Source organism: Chaetodon trifascialis, chromosome 17, assembly GCF_039877785.1.
Source record: "Chaetodon trifascialis isolate fChaTrf1 chromosome 17, fChaTrf1.hap1, whole genome shotgun sequence".
NCBI lineage: Eukaryota > Metazoa > Chordata > Actinopteri > Chaetodontiformes > Chaetodontidae > Chaetodon > Chaetodon trifascialis.
The window spans coordinates 23,268,109-23,284,900 of NC_092072.1; the positions used below are offsets into that span (position 1 = coordinate 23,268,109).

The 16,792-nt window shown below is 41.9% G+C and overlaps 1 protein-coding gene across 4 annotated transcripts in view; it reads left to right on the forward strand.

Annotated features, from left to right (window-relative positions):
- Window positions 1-16,792, forward strand: part of smad10a (SMAD family member 10a) — a 30,194-nt gene that overhangs the window by 5,406 nt on the left and 7,996 nt on the right. The window contains exons 3-12 of one of the 4 annotated variants that reach the window (XM_070984393.1): window positions 5,301-5,541; window positions 8,444-8,618; window positions 8,842-8,865; window positions 9,153-9,365; window positions 9,647-9,904; window positions 10,473-10,571; window positions 11,206-11,259; window positions 12,268-12,451; window positions 13,745-13,913; window positions 14,304-14,442. In XM_070984393.1, the coding sequence (XP_070840494.1) occupies window positions 5,301-5,541; window positions 8,444-8,618; window positions 8,842-8,865; window positions 9,153-9,365; window positions 9,647-9,904; window positions 10,473-10,571; window positions 11,206-11,259; window positions 12,268-12,451; window positions 13,745-13,913; window positions 14,304-14,442 (1,556 nt within the window). Of the gene's footprint in view, window positions 1-5,297; window positions 5,542-8,443; window positions 8,619-8,841; window positions 8,866-9,152; window positions 9,366-9,646; window positions 9,905-10,469; window positions 10,572-11,205; window positions 11,260-12,267; window positions 12,452-13,744; window positions 13,914-14,303; window positions 14,443-16,792 lie in introns of all 4 variants that reach the window. The other 3 variants (XM_070984390.1, XM_070984392.1, XM_070984391.1) reach the window with 3 other exon arrangements.

Sequence of the window (16,792 nt, forward strand, 5' to 3'; positions counted from 1 at the left end):
TGTTGTTGTTTTCCTCTATTATTAGGCTGAATAATAGGCTGCCCTTGCACTGTGGAGGGTCTTCCTGTAGGATTTAAGACTGTCTTGCCAGGCTGAAGGAAATTCTTCCATATTGGTGGAGTGCCATTTCATTTCATGTTTTCACAATGTTTGTGTTTATTTGTGGATTTGGGGGGTATACCATGGAGCTAACCTTCTCTTTTTTATTATCTTTTTTTTGGAGGTGCAGTAGAGTCGAGTATAATATGCAGTCAACCAGCAGCACTGTCAACAAGATGATCAATTTATAAGCATAGGATTCCTGTTATATTGAGACATGACATTGAATTCAATGCTGATGGAACCACTTCTTTAAATTCAGCCTCCTCACTGTCAGATAGATAACTAATGTAGGAATATTTGTCTATTGGTATGAAGTCCCTTAATGGCAATTCAAAAGTTATAAAATGATGGTTCAATTAAAGAGGATAATGGGGAGAAACTATTGAATATTCAGTTTCATTGTATATGTTAGAACAAGGTTCAGGGTTGGTTAAGACAGTGAGCGGGTTCTTGTACACTCTGACAGAAGCCAATTGAATTTAATAATGAGATAAACACAGTACTAAGGTTGTTATTATCAACTGCAGCATGAATATTAAATCACCCACAGTAATTACTTTATCTGTTTTAAAAACCACACTTGGGGTCAAAATTCAAAACATGGACTGGGAGAGTGGTACACTATAACAATTAAAATTGGTTGTAGTATTTTTCAGATTTGTTTGTTCAGATTTGAAATGAATTATAACTGAGTCAAGGTTTAGGGATAAGGTTTATTAGGTTTTTATATGGAAATTCCTCTTTCGTTAACTGTCACAGTCACTTTGGAGTTTTAGATGGGTCACTGCTAATGGAAGTGCAGAGAAGCCTTTAAGACTGCAGCCTTGTCACCTGGTCTCAACTCTGGGTTGTCATGGTTTTGGTTCACTAATAAACTCCAGAACCGCTAATATTGGGTGGATGCTTCCTGTCCAAATCAGACCAGGTCACTGGTGTCACTAACTTCACGCTTTTCAAAATAGAACTGCCGATGACTGGAGTTCTTTTCTCCGTTGGTGCATCGCTGAGTGTGAAAAACCTGCTAGAAATGTGAACTCATTGGTGATGAACTGTGGAATTCATCTTAGGCATATGCTTCCTTCAGACAGTCACCCATCCTCCCCTGGTTTTTCTGGCTGCTCGGGAGGTACAGCTAGCTGCGGCTGCTAACTGCAGCAGGTAACGATTGAGTTTCCATGGAGCCAGGTCAATTCAGGCTTCCAATTCACTAGAGCAAGGGGAACAGAGCCATTAGCTAGACTACTGTTTAGGATGAGTGATATTGCGGGACCCACAATAAGGCATGTAGGAATATTGCTCAATGAACCCATAGTTGCCTTAATGTGTGAGACTGTCTTTGATATAAGCAAGGGATCAATCTTACTTTGGACGGCAGAGCAAGAGGGAGGATGGAAGGGTCGAAGGAAGTCGGTGGAAGAACCGATTGAATGCTATCAGTTTGTGAAAAAGTTTAGAAATTCATCACACATGACTATGGTAAGCACAGGAGAGGCAGTAGCTCAGCAGGGTTAAGGACTGAATTAATAGTGTCAAATCATACACTGGGAGAATGGGGATTTGTAGAAACAATATCAGCAAAGTGTTTTGCCCTCAATGCTTTAACGGATTGCTGATGAATAACAAAACAGCTTCTCATCACGTCATATGAGACTTGAAGCCCTTTCTTCCATTTTCTCTATACTTTCCTACATAATCTCCTCAGAGTGCTGTTGTTATCTTTGAGTCAGGGTTGAGTTGTAGTTTTAGGTTTCCTGATTTTTAGAGGGGCATCAGAGTTCAACATGTCTACACAAGTTGAGTTAAACTGGGTGATTAACTCCTCTGTGCTGAGGCAGGGCAACCAGGCCTCTGTGAAGCAGAACAGGGAAGAAGCTATTTAAACATGAAAGAATTTGCTAGCTGTAGAAGGGTTTATTGTGCAGGGTAAGAAGCAGGTAATTGAGGATTGGGAACACTATGAAATATGGTGGAAAAGCTGATGAACATGTGAACAGCGATCCCCATCTCCTCCACAGCCAAAGAGGGAATGATCAGAGCAAGCAAAAAGCTCGATCTAATTTGTGGCCATGATTATAGGTTGGGCCACAAACAAGGTCCACAGAGTTAAAAGAATCTATAACACCAAGAAATTCAGTGAGTTTGAAGAGAGATTGAAATGTTGTCATGATTAACAACCAGTGAAGATAAAAATCCATCCAACCAAGGGAGTTGATACACAGCTATACAGATGACTGGACCTGAACCACCAGTTTTAAACATCAAGACTTCAAAACAGAGTACTCATTAGTACCAATGGGAGTACAGTTACTGAAAATGACTTTGAAGCCACCCCCACGACCACTGGGATGAGAGATGTGGAAGTCAGAGTAGATTAAAATCTAGTTGGGTGGATGAGATAAAAATCATTTAGAATGGAAGACGCAAGACGTCTCATTGAGAAGAGCCGGGTTGCACAGTGGGACAGGTGAAGAGGAAGCAGGGAAACCATGTTTTATGGAGGAGTTGTTTTTGTTTGCAATTTTGCGACTGCCATGTGGACGAGACAACTTGTCTGTCATAATACTCTGAATGAGGAGACCAACAGCTGAGGGCGTTAGTGACAGGTGGGCCCAGCACAGCAAACACTCAGTCACTGTACAAAAGCATAATCTCAAGGGCTTTGTTTGAATGCTGGTGTCCTTCACTGTCTTGTGGCAGCTGGCCTCCTTGTAAGAAGGTCAGAAGTACGGTATGATCCAGTAAAACCTCTACATGGTAGAAATCATTGTCTTGCTTGACTGTATTGTCCTCCTTGCCATCAGATTTTCTGAGGCTTTTGTGCCTGTTTTTCAGGCGCATGTGCCTCAAACACAAATGTTGCAGTAATGAGTTGCACAAATGAGTTGCAATGTGTGTGTCATTTATGTGAATGTTGGTGTGTCTCTCTCCTCAGTGCACTGAGGTGACATTTTAACAGAGGATGATTATTGGTGGATTCACTAAAGTCACAGACTTTGTCACTGTTGTGTGGGGACAATTCTAGTGGCAATGAAGAGTGTATGGGGAGATTTGCTTTGTGTTCATCAATATGACTTTGACCATCAAAGGACTGTAGAATGACTATGGGCTACAACTAAACATTTCTTTGTTTTGTTCAGGCCTTTAAGTGTTCATTTGATTGCATTTACCTCAGTATAAGGTCTTAGGTTGCTAAGAGGTTGTTAACTGCTGTTATTGAATGAACTAAACTAGAACTGAAACAAAGCCCCCAAAAAACCAAGATGATTTTCATTACTGGCTTTGTTTGTGCACATGCTTTTATTCAATTAAATTAAGCGATGAAAGCAGAGAATTCTTCTAAAGTGAGGAAGTGAAGGTTCCAGTGTAAATTTCATTTGGGAAATTATAGAGCTCCTCATCTGTTAGTTCTTTGTAGGACAGTTGTTTTAATCTTGTAATTGTTGACAATTGTTGACAGTTGAATAGGGCTACTTATTTATACAGGTCTTCTATTTTGTTTGTTTTTGAATCCCACATTATGAGCACTCACTGTCTGGGACAGCAGGAAGACTACCGCAATACACTGTGTGTGTGTGTGTGTGTGTGTGTGTGTGTGTGTGTGTGTGTGTGTGTGTGTGTGTGTGTGTGTGTGTGTGTGTGTGTGTGTGTGTGTGTGTGTGTGTGTGTGTGTGTGAGTTAAGATAAAATCACTATAGACAGTGATGTTTTCTTTAAGCTTCTCTTAAAGAAATTCCTTCTCCTCCTCTTTAATCCCACAAACATCATAGATGAATTTTCCACTGTCTTTTGCTCATATTTGTGCTTCCATGGTTTGTCTTTTTGTACCATTTACAGATGTGGACAATTCTAAATCAAGTTTACTATACAGTGAAGACAGCCATTCATTTAATTTCAGAAGTTTCATTTAATTTTGTTAAATTATTAAAATCCTTTTTGCTGCTATAAGCCAAGAAAAAAGAGATTTGCCACTGGCGGCTTGATAAGTTCATGAAAGTATCACCGAGTAGTGCAACAATGGGTAACTGTGCCATGCAAAAGGAATTCTTCTTTGAAGGGACCATGGCACTCCACATGAGCTCATAGAAATACATAACTGCAAGTAGAAGAAGACAGAAGATGCAGGTAATCTGAGATGGCTTTTTAGGTCTTGAAAAGATCTTTGACCCTTATCATTCACAATATCTGACAGGGTATGAAACCCTTTTGTTTAGCCATAGATAGCAGTCAATTGGTTCCCCCCATTCTTAAGGAGTTAATTCCTTAAAATTTTAGCATGTGAATGCCTTTCAATTTCCTTCTTAAATATTGTTTCTGTATTCCTCCAAATGTACATAGAATGGGCAGCAATGGCCCAAAATGCTGTGAGTTGACAGACAAGAAAACAATACTGTAATTTGGAAATGAAAATGAAATAATTTCCTTTTCATTTTCTGTATCAAAGGAATGGTTGATGATTTTTTGCTCACAATTTTTATGTGTCTGCAGCAGTCATGGCCAGAGGCAGTCTGTCTGTCCGCCTGTCTGTCCCATTCTCATGAGCACGATTTCTCAGGAAGGAATAGGATTTTTTTCAAATTAGACACAAATGTGTACTTGCACTCAAGGATGTAACTGATTACATTTTAGTGGTCAAAGATCAAGTCACTGTGACCTCTGTTTAATTCTTGTCAACAAGATATCTCAGGAGCGCCATTAAGGAATTTCTTCAGAGTTGGCACAAGCCTTCACTTGGACTCAAGAATGCACTGATTAGATTTTGGTGGTCACAGGTCAAGGTCAGTATAACCTCAGCTGGTGAACTGACTGACTTGTGGAGGTATATAAAGCTAATTCTATCTTAGAGGATAAAATGAGTCATCAGTTTTGCTTTGTGATGAGTACATGTGTCAGAAGAGATAACTAGACTCAAATTGGGAACATTCCTTCCTCCTTGACACAGTTGCCTATGTTGTAAATGCCTGGGGCAGCCACTGATCCTGGGATGCATGAACTCATGTTGTGGAAACTTTGCCACTTTTGCCCAGAAAATCTTTCGAACCACATTTCCAGGACCATTAGATTTAGATCCAGACAATCTTATTTGTCACTGAGAATCTATCTCTTACAGCAGAGAAAGATTCAAGGGCCAGTATGAGTTGACCAGACTAGAAAATATATGTTCATCAACCTTAACAAGAGTCTTGTGTCTGTGGCAGCAGCATCATGTCAGTGAACCCTCCAAGCAGCAATGACGCCTGCCTCAGCATCGTCCACAGCCTCATGTGCCATCGGCAGGGCGGAGAGAACGAGGGCTTCGCCAAACGGGCCATCGAGAGCCTGGTGAAGAAACTGAAAGAGAAGAAGGATGAGCTGGACTCACTCATCACTGCCATCACCACCAATGGTGTCCATCCCAGCAAATGTGTCACCATCCAGAGGACGCTGGATGGACGGCTGCAGGTCAGTCTGCCTCCAACCTGTGTATTTAATATTCAGAATCAATTCACAGTTAATTGGACCTCTATCAGGTTTATAGTCAGGTCCATATTTTCAGAATATTTGAATATTCACTTTCAAAAAAGAAAATGAGAAACTTTAGACCTAATAATGCATGGCATGTTTGTGTCATTTCATAATACATCCTGCAGGTGGCAACATTCTATCAATCAGATACAGCACATAGGCACACAGGGTGATGGCACAAATCAACTAGAATGTGAGCTACAGCTGAAACCTAACCCAGAGCCTGAAGGCACTGTTTAACCTCTCATTTTCTCCCTCTCCCTGCACTGTGGTCATTGATCATGGTTTAGGTGTGAAAGCTGTCAACAGGGCTGCTTTCATCATCATGCTAAGTTTTTGATGTTGATCAATACCAATATTTATCAATTTGATAATGCTGCCACTTTGAAGAGTATCCTGACAATTGCTGAAGCTGAAGAAACCAGAGAGGTCATTAGTCAAACTTTAGAAAATAGTTTATTAACACACAAAATGTCAACATTTGACTGTGCAAACATGGCTTGGCTTAAATTCTATTCTGTGATAAAAGAATAACATCTAAAGGTAAAGATTAGACTTGGAAAGCATGCTGTAGTCATCCCTACCACTTGAAAAATCTGGCAGCAATGTAGATACCAGTTCAAGTTGTTATCTGCATCAGCCCCGGGCTCCAGCATGTAATAATCATTTATGCCCCATCATCTTTAGATCCAGCTTTCTCTTTCCACATCTTGTGCTGGACTCGTATAATTTAAGGCGTCGTATAGGGCTCATCTTTCCAAGCCCAGGCTTTCAGGAATAGATCCAGATGTTGAAGATGAATGCAATAGGTGTCATACTAATCTAAGTCAGATGTTTTTCCTTTTTCCAGAACTGTATATGCATTGGGATGTTTTGTTTTGTTCCCAGATACTCAACCTCAAATTATAGCCATGTCCACTGCTACCAATGTTTGGGAGTCCTAATGAAAGATTTGCTCTTAACTCATCTCTCATAGCAGCCAGATCATGCTGTTACCCTGGAACTCTGCCAAAAGTCCATCTATATCCCAGTGGCTTCAAAATGTCACATTTCTTCTCAAACTTGAGAAAATAGAATATACATTGTTTCACACATGGCATCTCCAAAACATCAAACCCACAGAAACACATCTGTAAACCATCTGTAAAAACCCTTTAACTATATAATAACCTGTATAAGAGTTCATATTTGTAAAAAATAAAGCTAACTACACACATATGGTAAGCCTGTTAGTGTGCAGTTTAGTTGGTAATGAGCAGCTGATGTTTGTGTGATACAATATTTATAATTATGGTTTTCTGTGCCTGTTAGAACCATTTTAGCTGGACCTCAGTTCAGCGCCATGGACGGTCCCTAAACCCCACTGACCATTCTTCCTGCAAGCTTAGGCCACGTTCAGATTGACTTGAGTAGAAAAACCCCACAACCCCCTCGTTCATTTAAATGCCAGTCCATGGACGTGCCGGGACGCTAACATGGAGGGCTCTGGCAAGAAAATGGAGGGTGAACAGGCTCAAATTTAGTCAGATCACTACGTACTATCATCTTGTATGTTCCTGGTTGATTACTTTGTGATGTGAGTGCTGTATTTCTAATGTTTACTTTGCGATTGCCACTGTGATAACTTGCCAGAGTTATAAAATCCTGTCTCTGATCATTATGGCCAGCTGTGCAGTGCTTTGGTGTCTGATAAAGCTGAGCTCATGGATGTGTTACCTCCTGGATCTTTTTTCATCTCATGTCCCCTTGCCTTGATTTAACACTGGGCTATTTCTGGAGATGAATGGCTGCTTTGAAAATGCATTCAAACATACACACAGGCAAATTTTCTCTGCAACGCTAGTGTTGTAATGGAATCTGAGCCCAGTGTTCATTATTTCTGCCAGACGTAAGCCTGGAGGGGATCATGTGTTTGGTTGTGTGTTTGCATCTGTCCGTGCGTCTTTGCCCATCTGCTAACGCATACCACTGGACCAATCAGCCTAATACTTCCTGTGCACATTTATGACTGCATGCTCAAGGACTTCTCTTGTTGGTGATTATTCACAATTTTTGATACATCTTATTTTTTTGACTCCTCTGTTTCACTGTGTACTGCCATTGCCTGCTGACTCCTCATTCCACGTAAACAACCGATAGAGGCTGCAAGTGACAAAAATGGCTTCAGTTTGGAATCTTGTTTGCAGTAGGGACAACGCAGCCAAAGACATTTCTGGCTATGGTTTAGGTTAAAAATAAAACTGTCTGGTCTGTTGCAGGCCACATACTGACAATATGAAATGAATAAATCCCCGCTTTTGTTATCTTTGCCGCCATCTTGACTGTGAGGGTGCCGTGAGGAGAGGCCTGGCAAGGATCTGCACTCTACTGAGTGCACTCTTCAAGTTAACGCTTTAACCTGACGGACTGGTGGGGCTGAGCCGAGATGAAGGAGCTCAGCAGCGTGGTTGCTTGTCCTTGTATCTTCCATTGTGATTCTATTGTCAGAACTTGTTAATATTTGTAAAGTCAGACCAGAGTACAGATGACTGAAAAAGAGCATCTTATTTTGAATATACCTTCCATGTCACATATAATTTTATATTATGCTCATTTTATTTGTAACTGTTCTCTGTAACATCAGAACAGTTAGCTCCTAGAGCTGAATTCTGTCTTGGAAGAAAACTCACACAACTCTTATGGTCTAGTTACTGCTCAATGAATGACTCTGTAAACTGTTAATGTGATAGAATGTGATAGAAAAAGCAAGCTTGTAATGAAAAGTGGTCTCTGGAGCAGATTGAGTGAGCCTGACAGAGGTCATATGAAGCGTTGTATTGATGCTGTACTCTCTCCTCAGGTGGCAGGGAGGAAAGGCTTTCCTCATGTCATTTATGCGCGGCTGTGGCGCTGGCCTGACCTCCACAAAAATGAACTCAAGCATGTCAAGTTCTGCCAGTACGCCTTTGACCTGAAGTATGACAATGTCTGTGTCAATCCCTACCATTACGAGAGGGTGGTGTCACCAGGCATCGGTAGGTCAGCTTCATACTTCAGCAGCTCTAATTAGGAGTTCACAGGTTTCACAGTCTCTGTGCTAAATGTGTCTAATTGTATCACTGACCAATATTTGTAAGCAAAGTTCCACCACAAACTTTAGAAACTCATGCTGTTGTAGGGAGCATGTTACCGGTGCTTCATTTTCTGTCTGATGTTGAATGAACTTGTCATTTGTTTTTTTTCTGTCTTCTGTGGCAGTTGGTCTCAGCCTTCAAAACACTGGTGAGTTCTTTTCTACAGCACCACATTGTGATTTTAAGGATACTGCTAACGTTCTTTTATTAAACTTGCAAAGTTAATTGCTTGAGCTCCAGTTAGATTTCATGAATGTCCACCAGTGATATAAGTGGGCTGGCTGTTTGTATTCACATTCTCTGCTGACCTGATTTAGAGAGTTTGCTGTCAGCTCTCTGTCCCACACTAGTATCACTGCCAAGGACTGTTGCCTTTAGATACAGTACATTGCAGTGATTCTTCCACCTACCCTAACCACCTTCTGTCTCCCACAGCAGCACCAGGTGGACTGATCAAAGAGGAATACATCCACGACTGTATACAGATGGACCTCCCACCTGGCATGCCTCTGTCAGACCACCAGGCAACCCTGAAACTGCCTCCTCCAGACCACTATGGTCAGCCTTTGCCTCCCCCTCAGCTGTCTTCTGAGCCCCATGGACCCCCACCTGTCACCAGATATACTAACCTGCCTGTCTCACCCAAAGGTCAGTGCTTCATAATCTGATCAGATGAGCATATAATGTTTGACCAGTGTGCATTATTTTGGACAGGGAACAAATAAATAGCTTGTGTGAGCTGGAAGAAACTGCTCATGCTTTTATGCTGAGGGGATGCTGAAAGCCTTAGGGACTCAAGTAAATTGATGAAACAAAACAATGAGCTGAAACCTGCTGACAGCTGCAGCTGTTTCATTTAGATTTGGGCTCTCAAACACAAAGCAGATACTTGAAGTCAGGCCTGATGTGGTCCTCTGTTCTCCTTCCAGTGTCCGGCTCTGCTGCCATGCTCCCACTACAAGGCAGTCATGGTGAAGGCCGTCTCCAAACTGCATCTCCACAGGCTCAAGTCATGACCCCAGCACCACGACCTCCGACTCCAACCCAACCTCATCCTCAGCAACAGGCTGCCCAGCAAGCCTCACAGCCGCCCCACCCACAGCAACCCTCCCTACCTCCTTCTCACTCACACGGACAGAATGGATACAGCAGCAATAAACACTCTCAGAGCCAGGCTGCCTTCCACAGTGAGCTCACACATATGATATATGCATGTACTGCATACATTCATGGATATTGTTTAATATCAGGAGTTTGTTTTGCTTTATGTAATCATGGTTGCATTACACTAATTGTTGTCAGTGCTATTACCTCTGTAAGTTAGGTATTTTCCAAATGAAAGTCTAAAGAGCTGCAGTGCTGGACTCCATTGTTTGTACAGATGTTTCTATTTTTCAGAATGACTTTCTGACTCTTTTTCATGTACAGAGAAAATTAATTATTGACTTTTCACTAACTAAATAGTGTAAATGTGTCAAGTTGTGCAAGAGACTGAAACATATTTGAAGATGATATGGAGCTATTCCTGGAGCGTATGTCTTTTTTCCAGCAGCAGAGTGCAAGCTCACAGCTCACAGGCTAACTTGATTTATCTGGAGGCATCTGCATCTTTTAACCAGTGTTAAGGTGTGATGAGATGACAGTGTAAGGATCAATAATGCACTAAGGGCTTAAGAACATTGTAAATTGTTGTATTGACCTTTGATGAACATTGCACATGCTCACATTGATCATTCTTTCTGTGTAATTCAGCAGTTTGGACAGGCAGCAGTACAGCCTCCTACACTCCCATAGGACCCCAGCAGAACGGGCGTGGTCACCAACAGCCTCCCCTTCATCACCCAAACCATCACTGTAAGATATGCTTCAGAACCTGTCTTCTAAACAAAGGAATTCCACATCATATTCACTTTGTTTCTGGGATTCCCAGACTAAAGAGCCATGTTCACACTGCTCCGTTCAAGTGTTTTTATATCAAAGATCTTATGTGATGTCTTTCATTTTGTCTGTACAAAGTAGGCACATTCTATTTGTTTCTCTCAGTGAGTTGACTGTATTTGTCCCAGGGAATGATTTGGTGAGAAAAATGAGAAAGATAAATACAGGACACAGAGCCTGAACCTGATCAAACATGTAGTATATAAAATTGTATTACACCAGTGTTTTCAGGTGAGACAACTGACTGCTGATGAAGTGCATGGGACAGATTTTTCCACTACAAATACACTACTATTGTTTTCGTATAATTTCATGTGCTGTGCTGTCTGCAGTGGGAACAGGGTCTTTTCCTGATTCTACCATGAGCAGTTACCAAAGTCTGAACTTTTCAAGTCCTTCATGTACTACAGGGACATACATTTATTTCAAAGCTACACTATCCCGTGGTGTGTTGCATCAATGACCTAATGCAAAGATAAGACAAATAGTTTGGAAAGTACAGCTTTGTTGTTTTCTGCTTCAGACTAACCTTCTCATATCTATTTTTCAGGGTCTCAGCATCATGGCTCTACCACTTTCCCTCCGTCTGTGTCCAATCATCCAGGTTAGAGATGGTTCCACTGTCAGGAGTAATACCAAGACATTTCACTGTTAACTAATAAAATTCCCACTGTTTTCCTGCAGTATTTTTGGACTGACATTGAACTGTTGCTTCCTGTTGTTATAAGAATTAGTTATCTGTTCAGAATTGTGGTGCTGGACGGGGCTCAAGGCCTGAATATACTCCCAGATGGATGTGTACACAGACACCATGAACGCATCGTAGTTCTATTTATACTACTTTCTGGAGTCTGCTTGGAAGGCTCATTCAACACGTGCAGATGTATTCCATAGCTTGTTGTAGCATTAGTTTTGTCTGCACAGAACCTTCCCAAACACCCTTTAATGACAAAATTTATGTCACATGGACCCTCACAGGTCCTCACCCAAATGTATAGTTTTGGGTTCAGTGAGAATAAATGCTTGTGTATTATATTGATTAACTGTCATCAGTAGAATACTGACACTTTTAAGTATCACGTAAAAGTCTTAACAAACAAAGAATTCAGCTGCAGCCTTTGGTCATTTTGCAGTTCATTGATGGTCAAATTCAAATTGAAGTTTCATGAACACAAATCAAACCTCCCCATCTTCTGTTTGTTTCCTGTTACAGTAATTAGATATTTTTTTACTTTATTAATAATTTGCTCCATTTTTCTTTCTAGACTTTCTTTCTATGCCTACATTTAATTGTGTTTCTTTTTCCAAACTATGAGAATTTTCTCCACAAAAGTGGCACAAGTCACAAGATGCTTGACTTTGGTTAGATCCAGTCGAATACATAATCATCATATTATCATGTCTCCTGTTTTGTATGGTTCTTCCTTAAAGGCATATGCATAGGAAGAATGACATACCCTGTAAAACTGAACATGAACTGTGACACAACCTAGGGCTCTCGTATCTGTTTGATATGTGTTAGGATGGAGTGTGTGTCACATCTGCAGTATATCTGACCCAGACTTCTGATAGCTGCCAGTTCGTCACACAGTTTGCTCTGTTTTCATTGCAGGACCAGAGTTTTGGTGCTCTATCTCCTACTTTGAAATGGATGTACAGGTGGGTGAGATGTTCAAGGTGCCCTCCAGCTGCCCTGTAGTGACTGTGGATGGTTACGTTGACCCCTCAGGAGGCGATCGCTTCTGCCTCGGCCAGCTGAGTAACGTCCACCGCACAGATGCCAGTGAGAGAGCCAGGTGTGTGGATGAAGACAAACACTCCTCTGCTGTGCCTCTTGTGTCTGTCTTTTTTTACAAGAGAAACACCTTAAATAGTGAAGAAAACACTGTCAGCTCATTTATTGATGCATTTATGAATGAACTACTTCATGCATTTGCTCACTTACTCATTCTTAGCTCTCTGACAATCCCCTAGTTGAGCGGCAGTGTGTGAGATGGCATGATAGTGACTACACGCAACACAGTTCCCTATTGCAATGCTGCTTACCTGTACTGACCCTGAGTATGCCACCTGTAAATATAGGAGACAAGCAAAGAAACAGGCTATGCAGTTCAATAGAATAACAATAACACTGCTCACATAACAGCTAATGTGAATCTCACAATGAGACAATGTAGACTTTGTCTATATGAGAAGACTTTTAATGTGTCACTGTAATTCAAACAAAGTAGCGATGATGACGATGGTGTGTGTGTGTGTGTGTGTGTGTGTGTGTGTGTGTGTGTGTGTGTGTGTGTGTGTGTGTGTGTGTCTTCAGTCTTTCTGAAAGGCCACACTTGAAGAGCATTGAAAGCCTCTACCTGGCTGCATCCCTCTGCTTTCCTCTTCTCTCTTAAACATCTGTGTCTCTTTGCTTGTCAACAACGTGAGCCAAAAAACACAAACACAAGTTCAGAAAAGGATGGAAAGTCAGTGGACTTCAAACTCTAACTCTGAACTCTGAAATGATATGAAATGCAGCCAGACTCACACGACAGCCGTACAGTATTCTGTGCATTGAGTGCACTGTGACTTTGTTTTCAGCTTTTTTTCTCAAATACAAATTAATTCTTCACATGTAAAGAGAAATAAGTAAGAAAATACTCAGTATCATTTTTCAGCTTTTGAGTAAAACCAATGAAATAAAGGTACTATGCAAAACTACACTGTGCAGAAATACATTGTATTTCATTGCATTCACTTGACAACAGGGTATAGATAAAAATCTCCCCCTCTTCCGTACCCACCTGATCAGCAGCACACCTCTGTCACCCCTCATCTGAAAAACCCTGTGTTCATCTCAGCAAAAGGTCTTCTCATTGGTGGAATGAATTGCCCTCTGAAGTCACTGCACATCTTCCACCGCACACTGAAAACCACCTTTTTAAGCCTATACCTCTGCATCCTCTGCCATCACTTCATAACATTCCATTTCTTTTCAAAAGGCAATGCCAAGTAAAATAAACAGCTGTCACTTTTTTGCAGTAACTCTAGGAGGCACAGCTAATTGTTCCACCTGCGCTCATCCTCATGTTTTTCCTGTGTTCCAGGTTGCACATAGGTAAAGGCGTGCAGCTGGAGTGTCGTGGTGAGGGCGACGTGTGGATGCGCTGTATGAGTGACCACGCTGTGTTTGTACAGAGCTATTACCTCGACAGAGAGGCAGGCCGAGCACCAGGTGATGCTGTGCACAAGATCTACCCCGGAGCCTACATCAAGGTCTGAATCTAGCTCACACACATAATTCACATTTTCTTACACACACACACATGCGTGCGCACGCACACACACACACACACACACACACACACACACACACACACACACACACACACACACACACACACACACATATATTCTCTATTTTTAGAGAACTATTGAACTATTTTGTTCATTTGAAAACACCCCTGAGCAGCATTGAGCATATACATAGGTGGTATGACACACTGGCAATTAACCAATCAAATAAGTTACAACCATCATTAGCTGCAAATTGCTAACTGAATGAACTGGATGAACTCTTGCAAAGTGTTGAAATGAAATGAGATTGTGTGTCCAGCTGTGGCACTGTGCTGCTGTTGTAATGTAAGCTGCTCGTGTCTTGGTCAGGTGTTTGACCTACGGCAGTGCCACAGACAGATGCAGCAGCAGGCAGCGACGGCTCAGGCTGCAGCTGCTGCACAGGCAGCTGCTGTGGCAGGAAGTATTCCCGGTCCAGGCAGTGTTGGAGGCATCGCACCTGCAGTCAGTAAGTGTTGTTTACACTTTGCGCATTTGACATTAACAACATACGGTGGGAGCCAGTTTAAAATGGAAAATGCGCAGTGAAGATTAAAGGTAGAATTTGTCATCAGATATCAGACACAGATACAATAGCAGAGAGAAAACAAGTGCAAGACAGCAAGGTACAGTAAAGAGAAACTGGTAACTAAAACAAGAACGTCTTACATCATCAATAAAAGCTGGTAAATAACTGAATCATATAACTCCCTGTAAGGATTAAGTGTTGGTAGTTGAGGCACTCTGCATCTCTATGCAGCTTTGGGCAGCATTTGGATCTTTAACTGTATATATATATAGTCTTTATTTGCAATCTGTGGCATATGTTTTGGGATTTCTGTGTTATATGTAGTGTGCTGCTGCTGTCATGACCAGGACACTATGTAAAAGAGATTTGTTTTTAATGATACTGAGATGCCACTAAGGCCGCAGCCTGACAGCTCAGGGTTACTCAGGGTTTAAATTTCTCTTTTTCCTCTTCCTTCTGCTTACACCACCAAGGACCAATTTTCCACTGAGGATGGAAATCCTATCTTTGTCCTCCTCACTTTTGCAGTTTCAGTTCGATATGATAATTCACTAAAAGACCATTAAGCCGATGAGTGATCTGACTGTCCAAATGGGAGAAGCTCTGAGTTGATCAAAATCTTAAAAAGCTCAGCTGAGTCTCCTTCAGTTATCACTGTCCGCTCACAAATTTAAAGCTTTACAAGCAGAAGTGATTTGAGGCCTTTTTTTGCCCCAGATTTGCCCTCTCAGGCAACGTGCAAGCTGCCCTTCTTTCTTGCTGGAGGCTGTTAGGGTGGAATCCAGCTTGTGATGAATCCTGCAGAGATTGCTCAGGTCTAACGCCTCTGTGTTCAGGTTCAAACAATATATTTACAGATAAACCAGTCTTTGTTGTAAACATAGAAATAAGATATTATGTATCAAGTCAAAGTTTTACTGTTGCTATTGGAAATGGTAGTTTGAGTTTTACATAACATAATAATAACTAGACAAATTCCCCTCGGCGGGAAATTTGGAGAGTGATACAGTGCGCAAACGCTGGGCCGTGCACGTGCCTATCAGTGACAATGCTAAGCTGACATTAGCATGTCAAAAAACACATTGAAAAGGTCTCAAACACCCTTAGAATGCCTTTACCAATCATTTTAACGTGTTAGCATTTTAGCATTAGCATGCTAACATTAGCATGTCAAATAACACATTAAAAACCTCTGAACCATCATTAGAACGCGATGAACATTAATTTTAACGTATGTTAACATATTAGCATTAGCATGCTAACATTAGCATGTTAGCACACCAACCATCCATCCATCCATCCATTATCTATACCGCCTATCCCTTTCGGGGTTGCGGGGGACTGGAGCCTATCCCAGCTACAATGGGCGAGAGGCGGGGTACACCCTGAGCCGGTCGCCAGCCGATTGCAGGGCCACATGCAAAGACAGACAAACATTCACACTCGCACTCACACCTACGGACAATTTAGAGTCACCAATTAACCTAATGAGCATGTTTTTGGTCTGTGGGAGGAAGCCGGAGCACCCGGAGAGAGCCCACGCATGCACGGGAAGAACATGCAAACTTCACACAGAAAGGCCCCGTCTGACCTGGGGATCGAACCGGCAACCTTCTTGCTGTGAGGCACACGCACTACCTGCTGCGCCACCGTGCAGCCCAGCACACCAACCAATTCAATTCAATTCAATTTTATTTGTATAGCGCCAAATCACAACAGAAGTTGTCTCAGGACACTTTCCATATAGAGCTGGTACAGACCAAGCTCTACCAACCAGACATCAACAGGTATACCTCCAGGCACCAACAAGTTCATAGGACCTCATGTTAGCATTAGCATGTTAGCATTGTGGCTAATGCTAACAGGCCAAGATCACTCATTACCTCACTAACAAGTCACCAGTAGGTAGCTTGGCTGTGGCTGGTTACCATGTCACTATAGAGCTTAATGGAGAACTGATAATTTGACTGAGCTGCACAGCTGCAGCTAAAGCTACATATGTGTGTGTGTGTGTGGGAGAGGCACTCAGGCTCAGAGGTTGCCACGGCAACTTGAGATCAGGCCACCTGCGGGTCTGCGAGAGTCTGAGAAACGTCTGAATTTGGTCTCTGCACACCCTCCGAACAAACGCTTCTCACGCCGACACCGAAACTCCTATTGCCGAAATTTCTTCACCGTGAGAGCCACAAGGCTTTGCTGTACACTGTGATCACTTTCTTTTTTCGCTGGGCTGAAAAATGCGGATTTTACAGCGAGTTAAACAACGGCTGGTTTCTGTCTCTCCTGTTTT